General features: G+C 37.6%; 2 protein-coding genes across 26 annotated transcripts in view; one reads left to right on the plus strand and one right to left on the minus strand.

The window, feature by feature from the left end:
* The window catches only part of mrtfab (myocardin related transcription factor Ab), a 70606-nt gene extending 61773 nt beyond the window's left edge, over window positions 1–8833 (plus strand). For 7 of the 24 annotated variants that reach the window (XM_021480118.3, XM_073917677.1, XM_021480117.3 and 4 more), the window contains 12 exons: window positions 255–415; window positions 974–1090; window positions 1179–1426; window positions 2136–2307; window positions 2431–2817; window positions 3292–4200; window positions 4285–4488; window positions 4887–4985; window positions 6258–6392; window positions 6520–6606; window positions 6713–6773; window positions 7527–8557. In XM_021480118.3, coding sequence (XP_021335793.2) covers window positions 255–415; window positions 974–1090; window positions 1179–1426; window positions 2136–2307; window positions 2431–2817; window positions 3292–4200; window positions 4285–4488; window positions 4887–4985; window positions 6258–6392; window positions 6520–6606; window positions 6713–6773; window positions 7527–8080 — 3134 coding nt within the window. In that variant the 3' untranslated portion in view covers window positions 8081–8557. 24 annotated transcript variants of the gene reach the window in all.
* A 4995-nt stretch (window positions 8834–13828) lies between these two features.
* The window catches only part of shisa8b (shisa family member 8b), a 72549-nt gene continuing 66682 nt past the window's right edge, over window positions 13829–19695 (minus strand). Inside the window, exons 5-6 of one of the 2 annotated variants that reach the window (XM_073918397.1) lie at window positions 17271–17745; window positions 14870–17152 (exon numbers count right to left, since the gene is read on the minus strand). In XM_073918397.1, the coding sequence (XP_073774498.1) occupies window positions 17285–17745 (461 nt within the window). In that variant the 3' untranslated portion in view covers window positions 14870–17152; window positions 17271–17284. Of the gene's footprint in view, window positions 17746–19695 lie in introns of both variants that reach the window. The other variant, XM_021472515.3, reaches the window with a different exon arrangement.

Below are 19695 nucleotides of genomic sequence, written 5' to 3' on the forward strand. Positions count from 1 at the left end.
GGAAATAGTTTAAGGGAAATGTTTAAAAAGGTGTATTTTGGAGGAATTTTTTATCATTAATCAAACTGAAAGATTATATATGACTCTTTTCAGTGTTGTTATTTGCATGCTTTTTTACAATGAATGTTTATTATGAAACCGTTATGATTGCATGTTATAATGTATGATTACTATAGGTTTTCCCATGAATATAGTCAATGCTTTTGATATAGCATTAAAACATAAATAATAAAATGTCTTGTGTGTATTTTCAGGTACAGAGTCTCCGAAGGGTGAGAGCTCATCACTGGATGAGGACAGCAGTGACGCTCTTTCTCCAGATCCCCAGTGCAGTCAGGACTCTCCGCTGGGTCTCGGCCCTCAACACTCCCCCTCTGATATGCTGAACATGAACGGAGACCTCTCACCTAGTCAGGTAGATTCCTGCTTTTCAGCATGAGATTAATGGACAATTGCTTTCTGAGGGCACGACTGCTATTTCATTCATCCAGAGCTGCATGATATTGGATGTATCTAACATTAAGATATTTTCTTATTTTGCAATGCATTTGCAGTGCATTTTTGTATTTGCTTGGTTGTATTTTCATAATAATCTATAAATACAATCAAGAGAAAGACGCTATTGAAATATTTTATAATTTTCAGAGTTTAACAGTATTTCGAGTACAGTAATTAAATTATAAAAATAGTATAATAAAATTAATAAAAATTATGGTCACTAATGGTACAATTTCTTATATCTGAATGTTTTTAAAATCATTATACAATCGCAGGCGAACACAAAAACACATGCAAACATAAATTATAATACAAACTTAACATTGCATATCCTGCGATGTGACGATTGCGAATAATTACATTGCGATATTGATGGTGAAACGATATATTGTGCAGCCCTACTTTACATGATCCATTGTTGTATTGGGATGCATTAAAGATCACATACCATATTTAACCAGAGTATATAATGTAGTTCCTCACACAGGCTCCTCCACCTCTTCTTGTCACGTCTGACGCCTCTCCACCAAAAAATCTAACCAGTGAAACTAACATTTCAAACTCTTCCCGTCCACCATCAGGACATACAAAGGTAAAGTGTAAAATTATTATTTTTTAACTAATAAAAAAACAAATAAAAGGGTCATGCTCATTTTAATTTGATGTCTGGCTATATTCAGTCCAAGTCCAGCACAGATCGGACCTATCAACGATCAAAGAAACCCAAAGATAACAAGCCCAAAGTAAAGAAGCTGAAATATCACCAGTATATCCCGCCTGACCAGAAGAACGACCGGGAGCCACCGCCTCAGCTGGACTCCTCGTACGCCAAAATCCTCCACCAGCAGCAGCTTTTCCTTCAGCTTCAGATCATCAACCAGCAGCAGCAGCACTACAACTACCACACCATCCTACCCGCACCTCCGAAGTGAGTACAAGTGGATGTGGATTCATTTGAGTGTGTTATGAACTCGTATGCTCATTGAAGGTGCTTTATTTGATCAATAATATTTCTAGTAGTGATTATAGTGTGAATATATTTTGTTATTTAAAATAGCTGTCTGTTTTAATATATAGTAGAAAACATCTCAAGTATATCAAAAATTTTTTATTTAAGTTTTCCTAAAACTATTGAACAACACTCGCTGTCTTAAGACAATTTTAAAGAACTTTTTTTGATCCACTTTGAATGTTGACTACTATGTTTCATTATCAATGTTTTGGTGGTTACCATGCATGTTTAGCGGTCTTTAACAAAAAGAAAGCTGATTTTATTTAAAATAGAAATGGTTTTTAACATTATAAATGTATTTACTTTCAGTTTTGATCAATTTAGTGTGTACTTGCTCAATATTAGTATTAATTTTATTAAAAATGTCAATGAATTCAAATTTTTAAACAGAGGCATTATTCTTAATCAATATCGGTCATGACCCATAAAACACCTATTTTAAATGCATCACAAAATATTTTAGTGTAAATGCAAAAAATAACTTGAGTAACAAGCATAATTAGGATAATAAATCTTTCATACAAATCTAGGCAGGAAAAAATAAAATATACAGATTAAATTGACATTAAATAGGTTACAATACCATTGTAAAGATGCCTATTCTAAATAATCTGTTTAATTGCAGACTTGCTACTGAAATGCAGCAGCCATCCACAAATCCTGGCCCTGCCCCTTCCCAGACTATTTCCACCTCCACTGCAGTCTCCTCAAATCAGACTGGAACCAGTCGTCAGAGCCAGCCTACAGTGGCAGGAGCCAAACCCAGCACTTTGCCAGCAAACCTAGATGAATTCAAAGTAAAAAAAAAAACAGTGACCACTTAATTCTTCTGGCAATTTTGGAACCAGATTATGTATTTTTTTGAGTGAGTTATAAGAGAAATTGATTAATTTTTCAAATTGACTTTATTTCACCTCTAGGTTGCTGAACTTAAACATGAACTCAAGTTGAGGGGTTTGACTGTATCGGGCACTAAGAACGATCTCATTGAACGCCTGAAGAACTACCAGGAGCAGAACTGTGGTTCATCAGCAGCAGGGGCTCCAGCAATGAAAACAGTGCCTGCTCAGTTACCACAGGTGTCGATTCAGTCTGGTCCACATCAACACCCCAAAGACACAACTGTACCAATTTCAGCCTTTCCCTTAACGCCTACCACAAGGGTCCACAGCACAACACCACCTCAGATCATGCGTTTCAGCAGCACCAGCTCCTCTCCTCCTGTGTCTCCTACCCCATCTGACCGCTCTGTGACTGGACTGAGTCCAGATGAGGCCAGCTGCAACGGTGATGTGTTTGGAGAAATGGTAAGCCTGTGGTCAGAAAACATGGATGTACAAAGAATCAGTACTATTTTTATAGGTATCTTCAGTATTTAATTAATTCATTAGTTCTTGATAAATAGCTATTTTCATCAAGTGCAGAACACATTATCGCTTATTAATCCTCATCTTGCTCCAAACCTGTAAGACTGACTGTCTTATTGGAATTAAAAAGAGCATATTCTGAAGAATACTGGTGAACTTAACAGTTTCACTTCCCTATTACTTCCATTGTATGTAATAAGAACAACAATGGAAGTCAGTGGGAACCGACATGATTAATACAGTTCTACAAAATATACTTTTGTGTTAATGCAGAAAAAAGTATTCATACAGGTTTAGAATGAAATAAAGTAAATGTTGACAAGATACATCTATGATCAAATTATTATCATTGCTATTTCTTTTGTATTTTAGTTAAGATCACAGCATTTTAAAATTTTTTTGTTTTTTTACCAGGTTAGTTCTCCTCTCACCCAGCTCAGTTTGCACCCCTCTCCAGAGCAGCCTTCCCCAATTAAAGAGGAGTCTCTAGGGCAGGTGCAGTCCTCCTGCAGTCTCTCTCGTCTGGGGACGCTGCCAGCCGCACAGCCTCACGATCCATGTCCATTGTCTCCTCTGGACAAAGACCAAATGCTTCAAGAGAAAGACAAGCAGATCGAGGAGCTGACGCGCATGTTGAGACAGAAGCAGAGGCAGGTGGAGGCCTTGCGTTCTCAGCTGGAGCAGGGTAAGCGTGCAGCACCAACAGAGCCTGCAGTCGACACCGAAATACCCATGCTGTCTAACGGGGTGGAAGTAAAGGTGAAGGAAGAGGTCAAGGAAGAAATGGACACCTCGGAGGACCTGCAGAAGCAAATCCAGCCTCTGAAGAAGATACAGACTCAGTGTTCACAGCAGACTCTCTTCAAGCTGCAGCAGATTCACAGACTGCAGGTGCAGCAGCAGCAAATACTGGTGGACCTACCAAATCTACAGAATACACAGCAGCAGGAAGTGGACCAACTGAAAGTGCAGCAAGAGCAAGCAAAGACACAGGTGTCGCAGCAGCAGAAGACGCAGTTGCTGCAACATCACCAGAAAGTGCAATTACTGCAACAGCAGAAGGCACAGTTACTGCAGCAGCAGCAGAAAGCGCAGCTACTACAACAGCAGCAGCAGAAAGCGCAGCTTCTACAACAGCAACAGAGGACACTGGTGCAGGAGCAGCAGAAAACACAACTGCATCAGCAAAAGAAGACGACGTTACTGCAACAGCAGCAACAACAAAAGCTGCAGCAGCTCATCATCCAGCAAAGCCAGCAAAAGCAGCTGCAAGCCAATCTGAAGCAGCAGCAGAAGCCACAAAATCTGTTACAGAGCCCACAGGTTAGTGGCATCTACAGCTCTTCTGAAAGCTTAAATAATTGGTTGGATGGCTTTTGTTTTCATGTTTTTTTTTTTACTTGACAGGTTTCACAGATGTTTGTCAGCCAGCAGTCTAGTACTCAGATTACTACGTCTTTCCCACTGGATATCCTGAAAGCTCATCCCACTCCCACACTGGTCACTGACAGCAACGGCAACCGCTATCTGATTGCACTTACCAGTAATAGTGTGGAGAGTCTGACGGGAAAGTCTCCTCAGAGCAAATCTAATGGACGGATTACTCTACAGGTGACTTAAGAATAATTTATTGCTTGTTACATAGTTACATTTGATTGTTATACAAATTAAAGGTTCGTAGAAGCTAATGTTTTGAAATGATGCAATTTAATAGTATATTTTAGTATGCTTTTTATACTAGTATTTTAATTTATTATAGTTATTATTTATTTTTTCATAGCAGAGCTTAATTTTTACATAAGTCTTTAGAAGTCATTCTAATATGCTAATTCGTTTTTTTTAAGTTTATATATGTATATGTTCCTGTATATGTCTATATGTGTATGCGTCTGTGTGTATCACTGCTGCTTCATATATATGTTATAATAATTATATTTTAAGTAATATTTAAACGTATATTTATTAACATTTATTTGAGTTATAATTTTCGGTTTGTTTATTTGTTTCAGAGATTGCAGTCGACCCCTATCAAGCTCCCTAGCCAATCATCTACTGATATGACAACTTCTGCCAATCATTCACAAGCTGTCCGAGAGCCCATCACCAAGGTATGTTGAAATGACTTGTGAATGTGCTTTTTTAAACATGTCGAAGATCTGAAAAATTGCATATTCATCAGCTCTGTTATTTAAATGGTCATTAAAGGGGCATGAAACACTGAGATGCTTAACAGATACTGAATGCAGTGTAAAAATGATGAAACACAATGACATGCACACTTTAGCCAGAGCAGAAGTTATGCAATTGAGAAGTTTACATACATGGTTGTTTTGATTAAATTTGGTGAATGTGACAATATCATTTAATTTGTTTATGTTTTTACACTCATGTACTTTTTATGATGCTTTTGACATAAGGTTTAATTCAAAATTCCCACTATAACCGCATTAAGTTGAACATTTAAGTTTTACCATTTTTTTTATTCATTTAGCTGATCCTGGGTCTGGCAAAAGCACTTTTAGCTTAGTGTAGCATAAATCATTGTATTAAATTAGACAATTTGCAACTCGGTTAATAAAAAAAAAAAAAAAGTTTTTCTGGGATTTTAATGTTTAAAGCTTGACTATTCTGTAGTTAGGTCGCGTACGAAGACTGACAGAATAATGAAGAGTTGCTATTTTCTAGGTCAATATGACATGGAACTATTCTCTCATTCTGGCTTAATAATAAACAAGGAACTCTGCAGCTGTGTCATAGTTACAGCATGTTCAATGATATTACAAATGATGTTACTTTACTCTCATTTTGAAATTTGCAAATGCTAATGGTCTAATCTGATTTAATTATTTATGCTAAGCTAAACTGAAAGTGCTCTATCTGAATGGATTAAAAAAGGGTAAAACTCAACTACAAAACATTAGGGGACTGATGAAAATGAGCCTGTTTTCAAAATAAAGTGGAGTGTTGCTTTAGGAGTGAATGTAAATATAGTACACATGCATTTACGGTGTATACGTATTTACAGTATTATTTTTTAAGCATCTTGTTTAAAGTTAGCATTAAGTGAAAGCTGCATGGATTTGAATTGCTCAGTGTATACCTGATTTGCACGTCACTAAAAGTATTGGTGTGGTTTAAAATTAAAAAGGTATTGGATGTTAATCCTTTTCCTAGAGATGGGTTGCAGCTGGAAGGGCATCCGCTTGTGCTAGTTAATTTGGCACTTTATTCCGCTGTGGCGACCCCGGATTAATAAAGGGACTAAGCCGAAAAGAAAATGAATGAATGAATGAATTGATGTTAACTGGGCAACGTCAATTCATTGAATGAAACTTCTGAAACATTCATTTACTCATGTTAAAATCTGTTTGCCGGTTCAGAAAGCAGGGCTCCACGTAGAAACCTCCAGTGTTCAGGAGAGCAGTCAGCCTGTGTCTGCTCCACCAAGCTTCGAGCCCTTCTTCTGTGAGGAATCAAACCCACTGAACAAACCCACCTCTCCTCCTTCATTTAAGGTATTTCACATGAGTTCATTCCCACACCTCATTTTCCTTTTGCCTTTCACCCTCCTCGCTTTGTTTTAAGCTAAAGCTAGCATTTCTTTTTCCATTTTTCTCAACTCATTATCCGCATCTATTTTAGGAGGACATTTGCCCAACATTTGACCGACATACTTTATTTACCCCTTCCTCTCCAAAGCCGAACCCTCAACCCCCTCAGTGCCTCAAAGTATGGCCTTTACTTGTGCTCATTCTTTCTTTCGCCTTTATTCTTTCACCTTCTGCTTCTGTTTTTCTTTTATTATTGTGTCATTAATTATATTCTCTGTTTTTAGGATAATGTCTCTAACAACCAGCAAATAGATGATCTGTTTGAAATTCTGATGAAGAGTGGAGGTAAAAAAGTCCTTTTTTAAATAAATAAGTTTACTATGTAATTGTAAGATTTAGATAAGTTTTTTAAGCTGGAAGAAAAGAGAACAAAACTTAGGATGATTTTATTTAGATTAGATGCATTTAAGGGACATATCACCCAAAACTGAAAATTCATTTACTCTCCCTTGTTTAAGAACTATTTAACTTTTTTTCTGTTTAATTCCAATCAAATCCTTATAAAAATCCGGAAACCTGTAACCTTTGACTTCCACAGTATTTAAGTCGGTGATTTCAGATTTTCAGCTATCTTCAAAATATCTTTAACAGAAAATAGAAACTCATAAAGCTTTAGGACCTCTTAAAGTTGAGTAAATGATTACTTTTTTTGTGAATTGTCTCTTTAAATTGATTAAAAATCAGTTGTTTCTGAGCAAATACTTTTCTTTTCTACATTTTACAATATAATATAATATAAGATATTAAAAACAAAACCATTGTGGAACTCTAATAAGTACAAATAGGTAAAACCTACTGTTTTACTATTGGTAAAAATATGTTTTTGAAGCTGTCCTTTATTAATAAAGTATTTTACACTCATCATATGAGTCGTGATATTTTATATACACAATAAGTACTTACTTTTTATGTACGTATAAAAGATTCTAGTATATTGTTACATAGATGTTTAATATGTTTATACACTGTTTACATCTGTAAATCATGGTAAAAAATGTACGATATAATATATATAACCTCTCTTTTTTCCCACCTCAGAAATTTCATCTGGATTTAAGGCCAGTCAAGACCCCTCCCTTTCTGACCTCCACTCCAACCCGCCCTCTCCATCCCCTCCTCCATCTCCCCTCCACCTCTCTCCACCAGCACATCACCCTGAACCCATGCCCGTCCCATCCCAGCAGCTCCTGGACACTCAAAACAGGCCCTGCTCCTCCACCGGCCGCCTCGAGGACTTTCTAGAGAGCACAACCGGCGCTCCTCTCCTCGGTGTGGAGCCGGATAGCCCGTTAACCCTAATCGATGACCTACACAGTCAAATGCTGAGCACTTCCAGTATTCTGGACCACCCGCCATCCCCAATGGACACCAGTGACCTGAGCTTCTCGTCCCATCCGGCCAGCCTGGACTTCGAAGACCCTGCTCTGGATGGAATGGATTGGCTGGGCATACCCGTGGTCACAGGGGGCAGTAATTGTAATGGCGGGGGTCTGGTCCTCGCCCCTCTGAGCTCACACACCCCACCCAGTGTCTTTTCAGCAGACTTTTTGGACAGTCCAGATCTGCAGCTCCACTGGGACTCCTGTTTGTAGCTTCTGGTCTTAATTCGCTCAACGACACACACAATTTAGCACATTCAACCTTACTGTGTATTAAGCAGTACACAAAACACTCCAGACGCACACGCTGTTAATTATGCTTCACGTTTTCTTTCCTTCATATTCCGAAGCCGAATGGTATTTAAACAGTTCCTGCGTCTGATAGCACTGACTTTTAAGCTCTCGTTCACTGCACTCAAATAACCACATGATGGCGCTGTTTCTTTTGTAACAGACCAATCAGGACCCTGAAAACAGCTCAAAGAATCCCTTCTTTGGTCTAAATATCAGATGAGTTGTCTATGCTGGTTAGTTAGTACAATCTTTAAAGCACCATATAGTGTTACGTCTGCCCATGGTAATAAAGCTATGACCTCATAAACATTATATATGAGGCCATTTCTGCTCCACAAGTTGTTACATGCAAGCTAATTGGCAAAAAGATACAGGATATCATAAACCTCCTTGAAACCCGTTAGTTCTTCCAACATTGCACTTAAGCCGACCCGACTGGTGCTCTGGTCAACACGACCCAATGTAATGGGCTCTGCAGGGAACCAGGTTTGGTGACGTTCACCAGATCTCTATGCATTGCTGTAGTTAGGATCATGTATTGATGAAACCTTTGTTCTTTTTGCTCTGATTCTAGCGATTCGCTGGTGGAGGTCAGTGCTGGGGTTTCAGGTTTCAGAGTATTTGGAACTTCTTGTTTTTTAAAAAAAGAAAAAAAATGAAAGGAAAAACTGCTGTGTGGCGTGTGGTCTCTTGTTTGCATCTGCACTTGTGTATTTAGAATACATTCACACACATGGTTATTTATGTAGTCGAACTTTGAGGCAAATCAGTATTTTGATTTTTTTCAGATTTTTATATAAACTACCTGACAAAAGTATCGTCACCTATCCAGGTTTTAGGAACAACAAATATTGACTTGACTTCTGGTTGATCAATTGGTCTTCCAAGATTCTTTGGATTCATCTTCAATGCCGCCTCCAACTTACCCCAGAGATGCTCAGTAATGTTGTTTGTTTGTTTGCTTGCTTGCTTGCTTGCTTTGTTTATAGAGCACATTTAAAAGCAACAGATGTTGACCAAAGTGCTTTACAAAAAGACCAGCATACAAAATTTATACCTATATATAAAAATAAGCAAAACCTATAAAACAGATTAAAATTATTTAATTACAATCAAAAGGCAAGAGACAGAAGGTGATTTTTTTAGATGAGACTTAAAAGCACCAAGTGAAGAACATGACCTGACATGTAAAGGCAGACCATTCCACAGTCGGGGGGCTGCAGCAGAAAAAGCCCTGTCACCTCTTGATTTCAACCATGTTTTGGGGACAACTAGCTGAAACTTGTTTTTTTTTACCTGATTGACCTAAATGAAGTGTGCCAGTGAAAAAGCTCAGAGATGTAAATAGGTGCCAGACCATTCAAACTTTTAAAAACAAGTAGAAATAACTTGTATTGAATCCTAAATTGGACTGGGAGCCAGTGAAGAGATGATAAAACTGGTAAGATACTAGATTTTTTTTTTGTCCCAGTTAAAATCCTAGCTGCTGCATTTTGAACCAGCTGCAGGTGTGCAATTGATGCCTACGAAACTCCTCAATACAAAGAGTTACGATATTCAAATCTGGACATAATAAAAACATTAATTATGGTTTCCAGCTCTTTAGAAGACAGAAAAGGCTTCAATTAGGCAATGTTCCTGAATTGATAGAAACCACTTTTGACGACTTAATTTATTTGCTTGTCGATCTTTAACTCAGTGTCAAAAGTAACTCCAAGATTTTTTGTGTGACTGTGGACCTTGCTTGATCGAACCTCATTGATTAATTGTAGATTCACAGACATTCGCAGCGCCAAACACAAGTACTTCAGTTTTTGATTCATTTAAATATAAAAAATTACCAGCCAGCCATTCCTTAATCTCGTTAAAACAAGTGCTGTAAAACATATTTTTCTCCCCTTTTTAATGGGCAAGTAAAGCTGAGTATCATCAGCATAGAGGTGGTAGCTTACATTATTCTTCTTACAAATAGCCCCCAAGGGAAGCATGTAGAAGGAGAAAAGAGCTGGGCCCAAAATTGAACCTTGGGAAACACCATACTCCAAACGTGCAGGAGAGGAAGAAAAATTTCCCAATTCAATAGAAAAGGTTCTCCCTAAGAGATAAGAACTAAACCAATTCAAAACATTTCCTCGAATCCCAGCCCACAATCTTAAACACTCAATAAAGATATTGTGATAAATTGTGTAAAAAAGCCGCAGTCAGGTCTAGTAAAATTAGAAGTGTGCATTTTCCAGAATCAACAGTCAGAAAAATATCATTAGACACTTTAAGGAGAGCTGCTATGCAGTGTCCTAAAACCAGATTGAAATTTATAAAGATTGACTTTCCAATTAAGTGAGTAGAAAGCCGTTGAAAAACAACTCTCTCTAAGATTTTGGAATGAAAAGACAATTTTGAAATTGGTTGATAGTTTTTTTAAATCGGATAAATCCAGATTGGGCTTTTTAAAAAGGGGTTGTAGTGCAGCATGCTTAAAACAAGATGGTACGACCACTCAGCAAACCAGAATTCACTATTGATAGAAGGTCTAATCCAACCCCCTTTAATACCTGAATGAAAAGATGTGGAGGGATAATATCCATTGAACAATGGGAGGGCTTCATATTGAGGACCAAAACCACCAAATCGAGTAACGTAATTGGTTTAAATTCATCCAAATAGTGTGCTAGTGAAGGTGGGATGGTACAGTCAGGGAAATTGTCTTGAGGAGGAATCCCAGCTCTAAGGCCTTCAATTTTACTAATAAAGAATTCTAAAAACTTTTCGCATGTTGTCTGGCAAATAGCAAGACCAGACATAGTCTCAGTGTTTAAGGCAAAGTTAATTGTTTTAAAAAGAACTCTGGGATTATTTGGAGCCTTTCTTATGAGATTAGCAAAATATTCTGTTTTTGCAGCTTTTACTGCCTTCTGATATTTAATCATAGAGTCTTTTAAAATATCATAATGCACCTGTAGTTTAGTTTTCTTCCATGTTCTCTCAGATTTTCTCCATAGCTGACGAATGCTATACGGGTATCACCATTTAGCCATGGTTGTCGTCTGGCTATAGGTTTTAAAATTTTCAAAGGAGCACACAGCTCCTTAAATATTGACGCTGACTCATTTATTTCCAACACAAAAGGCAGAGATGGAAATAGTGAGTAAGCCTTAATAAAATCACTGGCCGATGAAGGATTCAGGCAACGAACACGACGGTCAGGTGGTTTGTTATTTAAAAAGCGACTGGGAATTTGAATATTAAAAACAACTGGATTGTGATCAGACAAAAAACCCTCTTCAATGTCTATATTTGAGATAGATATCCCTAAAGATGGTACCAAATCTAGGGTATGTCCAAATTTCTGAGTAGGCTTTGAGAAAGATTGAGTTAGATTAAATGAATCAATAATTTGTCAAAATTCCTTCATCATACGCTCTTTGGGACAGTAAATATGCAAATTAAAATCACCAAGTATTAAGATTTTAACAAACCTTGGTACAATTGTAGTTAACAACTGAAAACTCCTGAATAAACATTTTATTGTATTTTGGAGGTCTGTATGAGTGCACAAATAATCGGAAAACAGCTGTCTATTTTAACCAGCTGCAACTCAAAACTGGAGTAGTCCTGAACTGCCAGCGAGCGACATTTCATATTTTTGAATATAGCAGCGACTCCCCCACCCCTGCCAGAGAGACGGGGAGTGCTTAAAAAGTTAAAGTCTGTTGAAGAAACTTCCAATAGGCAGTCAGAGTCACCAGCACTAAGCCAAGTTTCAGTTATGCACAAAATGTCCACATCTTTGTTGGAAATAAAATCATTTAATAAAAACGACTTGTTTGAAATAGATCTGGCATTTATTAGCGCCATCCTAAAACTTTCAACATCAAGAGTTGGAGAGATTGGTAGAAGAGAGTGTCAGATTGTCAGATGTGAGAGTGTACGATTGGGAACGTACTCCGGTTCTTTAAGATTCTTCTTCTTCTTAGGCCTTAGTCCCGAATGGTTGCAGGGTCGGCTCTTTGAAACAAGTCCTCCATTTAGACTTGTCCATATGATAACGACTTTTTTTTACACAATCCGGCCGGCCTGTCGTTTGGGCCTGTCACCCTAATACTCATACACTACGGACAATTTACCCTACCTGATTCACCTGCAGCATGTGTTTGGACTGTGGGGGAAACCGGAGCACCCGGAGGAAACCCACACGAACGCAGGGAGAACATGCAAACTCCTCACAGAAATGCCAACTGAGCCGAGGTTCGAACCAGCACCCAGCGACCTTCTTGCTGTGAGGTGACAGCACTACCTACTGCGCCACTGCTTCGCACACTTCAGTTCTTTAAGATTATGGGCATTTATTCCACCGTTCCGAAATTTCACGGGCACAGTTCTAGAATGAAGCATTGTCTCCGATACCCCATACCGAATGTAACCATGATTTTTCCTTCACCAAACCTGTAAGTTTCTGTGAGAATCTTGGGCCCATGCAGGCTCCAATAGGTCTTCTGCAGTATTTGTGATGATTGTGATGCAGTTCAACAGATGATTCATCTGAAAAATCCACTTTTTAAAATGATCAACTAGAAGTCAACTGGGATTGACGATTGACGACATGACTTTTGTCCGGCAGTATATATATATATATATATATATATATATATATATATATATATATATATATATATATATATATATATATATATATATATATATACATATATATACATACATATACATACAGTATATTAGTTTTTTGCCAAATGTATTATTTTTTTTTACTTAATGTGAAGCTCTAGTTGGACCATTAAGTAAAAGTGGGTTAACAGTTGTTTAGAATGTCATAATAGTAAATGTAAAAATAAATAAATGCACGTCATATTTTTGTGCATTTAACATGCCTTTAATGACAGCAGCTTATTCTGGTACAAATGTATGATTGTCTATATGTGTTAAGATATAGATAGACGCTGCTGTGTTTGTGTTTTTGGGTTAAAATAAATACCTTACAATTATTAAATTCCGCTCTGGCGGAAATGACAAGTTTTACAATCTTATAAGACACCAACTAAAATGTCAGCCAGTTGAACTAAAGTTTATAGACCAAAATCTGTTGTCAGGAGCACTCAGAAAAGAAATCCCTTGATTTTTTTTCCGCCTAAATGGTGGAAACATGTCCTTGTTCTTTTCTCACACTCAAGTGGTTCTAAAATTCTATGAATTCCTGTCTTCTGATGAACACAAAACAAGCTAATCTAAAGAATGTTGGGGGAAAACAACCACATTGACATCCATAGTAGGAACACCAATACGGTGGAAGTCAACTAACATAATCATGAAGGTCTCTAGATTCATCCATACAAAATTAATCTGTCAAGTGATCTACAGTTTTTTTGTATACTTTGTCAAAAGTCAAAGTCAAAAGCAGTAACTATAGCTGCTGGTGGGCAAATACCTTGTAAGTACATAAATTATGGCTTATTGGGGAATAATGTGTTAATAAATCAAGATTATTGGTCTTGTTTACTATTTTTTGCTTTCATAATACCCCATCTAAAATTAACTTACCCCCTTAAACTAATATCTTTTGACTTTTTGATGCACAGCAAAATCCTTAGAATAAAATTAATTTAGCTGGTCCTACTCCCACAAACAGAGTTAAAATAACACTGGAGCAGAGTAAAAGTGCAGCATGAATTTTAATGATGTACTCCTGCTGTTAACAAGTAGAATCATTGAAAAAAAAATACAAAACTACAACTGACTTCAGTGAGTCACAACGTTAAGTTCTGCTGTTCTCAAAACATTTGAAAATTCTTGTCAGGATCAAGATTTTCAAAAGCTTCAGAGTCTTTTCCATCCTTTTTCATTTACAAAAATACATGCACATTACAAATATGTGTGGAGATAGCCCTAGATCAAGGGTGCCCAAACTCAATCCTTGAGGGACGGTGTCCTGCATAGTTTAGCTCCAACTTCCTTCAACAGACCTGCCTGGAAGGTATAGTGTACATAGAGCTTGATTACCTGGTTCAGGTGTGTTTATTTGGGGCTGGAACTAAACTATGCAAGACACCCTCCAGTCCCACGTTTAGACACTCCTGGCTCATCTGAAAACTGAAATATCTCAATCTTAGCTCAACAGGAACTTTAAACCAATCCACAAACAGCATCAACAGCTTCACTTATTGCTAACCTGTTTTACTTTATTTCTGTGTGATGTCTGCAAAAGTCCTTAGAGGCATTTATTGGAATACTTGTTTTGTTAGATGTCCTCATTGAGGGTAACTTTATGGCTTTCTTGACTGCTGTAAATATGTAGTGTGGGAGTAAATAAATACTCTCTTCTCAAGGGATTTCGTTTTTTAGGGAAAAAGACATTGAAATTGTTTTGTCAAATAATTAATTTTAATATTAAAAATAGGCTATGTATGTATTACAACTTTTTTAATTAACGAAACATTGCTATTAAACATATTACATTTAATAACACATGTATAACGATATAGGACAAAAATATAAGTTGGTAAAATCTCTGTGCTGTTTCTGTTATTGGTGACCATCAGATGGCGCTAGAGTTCTTCAGGCCAGAAATTGGCATGCGCTGTAAATATTAAAGTGATACGATATAAGCTTCTTTCATAACCCAGCTGTCTGGTAAGTAGTTTGTTGGAAATTACCTACATATTAAAAATGTAAAATGTATAAAATACACAGCATTTCGACGTTTGAGAACTTTTATTTTGAAAAGTGACATACATTTGAGGTACAAATCCACATGTGAAAACTCGTTAAACGTCGATTTCATTTGTTTTACAACAAGTTTAGTTTTTTTTTTGTAATCTTTTATTTAGCCAAAATGTGAATATAAAATATATTTTATCAAAATAAATTTGAGTAATTTTCAGTTCTTCAAATTGTTGCCAAAAGCCCTTATACAACTAGTTTATGAATATCACTGTTTTTCCACAATACTGCAGGCATTACCAACGTACAAACACTCGTATTTAAGACATCTTAAAACATTTCTGAACACAGCATCTGTGTAATTATTAAATCAGACTCTTATATAATTCTTAAATAACTTCATGTACATGAACACAGAAATATAATTCATATGCGTAATATAAATATAATAAAACAGAAAGGTTGTCAAGTTCATATGAATATCAGGGTTGAATAAAAGCAAAGCACAACGCAGTACAGGAACTAATAAGGAAGCACATTTTTACGCACATTTTCAATACTACAAACGTTTAAGAAATATCACACTATAGCAAGTATGCTGTTGGTCTGAATGTAAGCACAAGGCCTCACAACTCTGCTGATATTCAATGTCACAGCACGAATGTAAGTGTGATATTGCTTTTATGCAAAAGATAAACAAGTAACAGTATACTGTATGTGTGTAAAGTGGTGTAACAATGATTTCCCCTTTAAAGCATTTTAGATTTCCCAATCCTGCTACACTGTGTATCTGAATCTCCTGATCCTACAGCAGATGGTTTGATCTTGTGCGTCTATTTAAATACATAACATGTCTGGAAATTTACTCTCCATTTATCCAAGGAAAAGGAAAGACAGACAAGTAAAAGGTACATAATGCAATGAGAGACCTTGTGTGATCTTGACATCAAGGATGATTAATTTGCTAGAGCTGATATTTTTGCCATTGCATAGGTTGTTTTATAAGAGTTATGTGTTTCATTCCCACTTCCAATGACCAGATTATTGCACAAAGCTGCTGGCGTCATTTCTTCAGCCTCACGTCATGAGGAAATCATCCTTGGTCAACAATTTGTAAAACTTGACAGCTAGGACTCCACACGCAGTCTTGACAAACAGAGGAGATCAGACTCTTAAGCAAACAAGAGCTTTAAATAAAAAGGTGTACAATTGATGTCCTCTGCATATGAGATTTAAATGAGAACCATCAAAACCCATAAAACAAGACCTTTTTCGCTTATATTTTCACAGAAGTACATTGAGGAAGGATCTGAAAGCCATGTGTGCAACAATTTATGGCATGTTGTGTAGCTGTGCTTTAGGTTACTTCCAGTGATTCCCAGTTTGCAGTATTTTCCCAATCCAATCCGACTTTGCTTTTTTTGTCCCAAAACAAATGTAAAAAGAAATGTATCAAGACAGTTTATAGCATTTTAGGAATGTCCGTTTAGCATCTTATGGTGCTTTATCAGATTTATTGTCAAGTTTGCCTCATTATTACTGGCTCATGGTTGCACAAAGGTGATTGTAACCCTTACTGGATTATTATGCCGTGTACTTTGTCCTCATTTTCTTAAAACAAATGAGTTATTTAATGGGAACTTTCTTAAAATGAGACTGCCCAAACCAGTGTGAAAGACCCTTTAATTTGTTTTCACCCCAAAAAACCTCAGCACTCTTAGCAAAGCTTGAATCCTAGTGCAAGACTAGATGTCTCACTCATTCATTCATATTCTTGTCGGCTTAGTCCCTTTATTAATCCGGGGTCGCCACAGCGGAATGAACCACCAACTCATCCAGCAAGTTTTTACACAGCAGATGCACTTCCAGCCGCAACCCATCTCTGCGAAACATCCACACACGCACACACACACACTCATACACTACGGACAATTTAGCTTACCTAATTCACCTGTACCACATCCTGTACCGGAGCACCCAGAGGAAACTCACGCGAAGGCAGGGAGAACATGCAAACTCCACACAGAAACGCCAAATGAGCCGAGGTTCGAACCAGCACTCAGCGACCTTCTTGCTGTGAGGCGACAGCACTACCTACCCCGCCACTGCCTCACCGACTAGATGTCTAGGTGTTGCATTCTGTCTCTTCGTACTTCACATAATTGATCCTGAGGTTGTGTTTACATAAAAATGGCCAGGATAATTAGATTTAGGCTGATGTGTTGATGGTGTTGTCCTATTTAATTTAATGTGACCTCAGGTGCCATTCTTCCGTTCCGGTCTGAAAGCTCACCTCATTGTTGTCAGCGTCACAAAGGCCTTAGATGAACCCAGAAAAGTGGGACACAGAAAAAAAACAAGAAACTTAGACAAAAGTGGTTTAGCAATGACAGTAAGAACAACCACACTTTCTGGACATGGTAATGTTGGTGCATACAGTTATCTGAGTCCTCAAACTGTGACCTCTGTTTTGCTGTTGGTCTGGTAGGCCTTAATTTTGGGATGGTGCTGATACAGTGGTTGTCCCCCATAGCCTGTAGGCTGGGAAAGGAAATCTGGTATTGTTTCTATGCTGTACTGTCTTCTGCTGCTGTAGGTTTGTCGTCGCGGCAGGTGCCCTGGATGTGAGGTCTGCCGGTGGACGTGTCTTCGCCCAGAATCCCAAGCTTTAAAGGCCGAGCTGGACAGTTGAGGGTGGGTGATGGTTTTAGGGATGCGGGTCCTCTCCATATGGTTGGTTGGGATCGAGATGGAAAGAGGAGAGTGAATGTCATGGGAAGGGAGGACCTGGTGAAGGTAGGACTTGTCTTTTGGGTGCATCGGCATTGGCTGGAAAGCTACAGGAGGGGAATGATGCTGGGAGAAGTCCATCAGTGGATAACTCTTGTAGTAGCTCCGGTTTGCAGTGTCAGCTGTTAGGGAGGAAAAAAAACGGCAGTTGTTATGGAGACAATCAAAAGTTTACATGCATATTTCACCTATAATATAACTGAATCTCAGCTAGATTTGTTATTTTTCTGAGGAATTAGTACAGCCTTCACTGGCATTTAAGTGAAGTTTCACAATCTAATTTCTAAAGGAGCTTGTGATATGATTGGTTGTGGCTGGTCTTTCATCTTTAATCAGCAATAATCCAATCAGAGTGATTCAAGCTTACAATTAATAGACCGATTTTGCCCTTATCTTTATTTTGGAAAAATCCCCCCTTCCACCCCATCTCCTCTTTTTTCCTCCCTTTACCAGGGGGATCTCTTGGGACCTACCTAACCTCGGACACCCTTCTACACTTATTGGAGCCCTGGGCTCAATTATCTCCAATCTCTGGGTTCTCTCCCGGGACAGCATGCCAAACCTGCTATTAGCCTCAAGCAGTATCGTTGAAAGTGAAAGTGGAAGGTGAACGTTTTGTGAGTCCTAACCAAAAAGTCCTCAGTTAAAACGTATGGAATGTAAATGTTTAGAAGACAAACTAAAAAAGCTAATTTATCCACTATCATCTTGTATTGCCATCATTTTTTTATTTTAAGGATTGAATTAGAACTGCACAATATATCGTTTCAGCATCAATATCAAAGTGTACGCATATTATTATAGTCACATCTGCAATGTCATGTTAGGATTAAAAGGACCCAGGAATCACAGTTCAGTACATATGATTTGTGGAGTCGCTGTGAATTGTAACAATAATCTAATAGGATTTTTGATTTTTAAGGCCTGCAATATAAAAGAGTAGAGTGCTGTAGTTTGCCCTGCGCGTTTGCGGTTTTTAACGAAACTTCTTTGGTGTGTCAATCTTGTCAATGCTATTGTTCAAAAAGGTAATGATTCGCACTCATCAAGTAATTGCTTCGTACTGTTTTTTTTTTAGTATTATTTTTACTTTCTGCGATTTAAAAGTAATTTTCTTCTTTTAAAAATTTGGGTACAAGAAATTGTAATTTTTACACTTTTACAAAGACGAATGTGTAATATACATAATATACATAAATATTATCACTTTTACATAAATTGACTCCTTTTTTTTGACATTATTTTCTAATAAATGGAATGTAACGTGCATTATCTTAAATTTGTCTACTGCACCCATGAGCTACTTGTATCGAATTTCAGTCATGTTTTGATGAAGCACATAAAGCAGCAGTGTGTATATTCCTGTTGAGATGTCTGCTGAGAGCTTGTCCATTTTATTAAACACTGACTTTATGTTGGCTGAAATGTTTAAAGGTCATGTCTCGGACGCGAGTTATCTCTCTTCTCACGGTATTTTATTTTGTGAGCTGCTAGCTCTGTCTCACCACATTAATGTCTGCAAGCTGCACTTGTTCTGCTTGTTCTTGTATAGAAGTATGTTATAGAAGGTGTGCAGTATATGTGCATATGTCAGGGGACATTTTGTAAATTGGCTTACAAGCCTGAATCACTCACATGAAAAAGAAATCTTTAGGTCAAATCCAGTATCAAATTTGTAAAACTGATGTCTGATGGCATTCTTTCAACTAACATTGTCATCAAGTTATATGCCAAGCCTTTTTTCTCAGTCATTACTTTCTTTTTGCTACAAGGTGATTCAAGTAGATGACATCTGAAAATCTTCGAGTTTCTTCCATAGGCTGCAATGTCAGTGTGCATCATCATCATCATCGTCATAATCATCATCATCATCCTCATTACGCAGAGTTCATTGCAGACCATCCTGGCATCAGATCTTTGTGTGGTAATTTTCAGATACAGATGCATCCGTATGTGAAGGTAGCTAATAGTGTGTGCGTCATTATGCCACTGAATCATTGTGATCTAGACACTATTGGCTTAACGTGTTCCCAGTATGTAGGGCAGGCTAATGCTTCTGCCTGAAAGTAAAA

The sequence above is a fragment of the Danio rerio genome, chromosome 12 (assembly GCF_049306965.1).
Source record: "Danio rerio strain Tuebingen ecotype United States chromosome 12, GRCz12tu, whole genome shotgun sequence".
Lineage (NCBI taxonomy): Eukaryota > Metazoa > Chordata > Actinopteri > Cypriniformes > Danionidae > Danio > Danio rerio.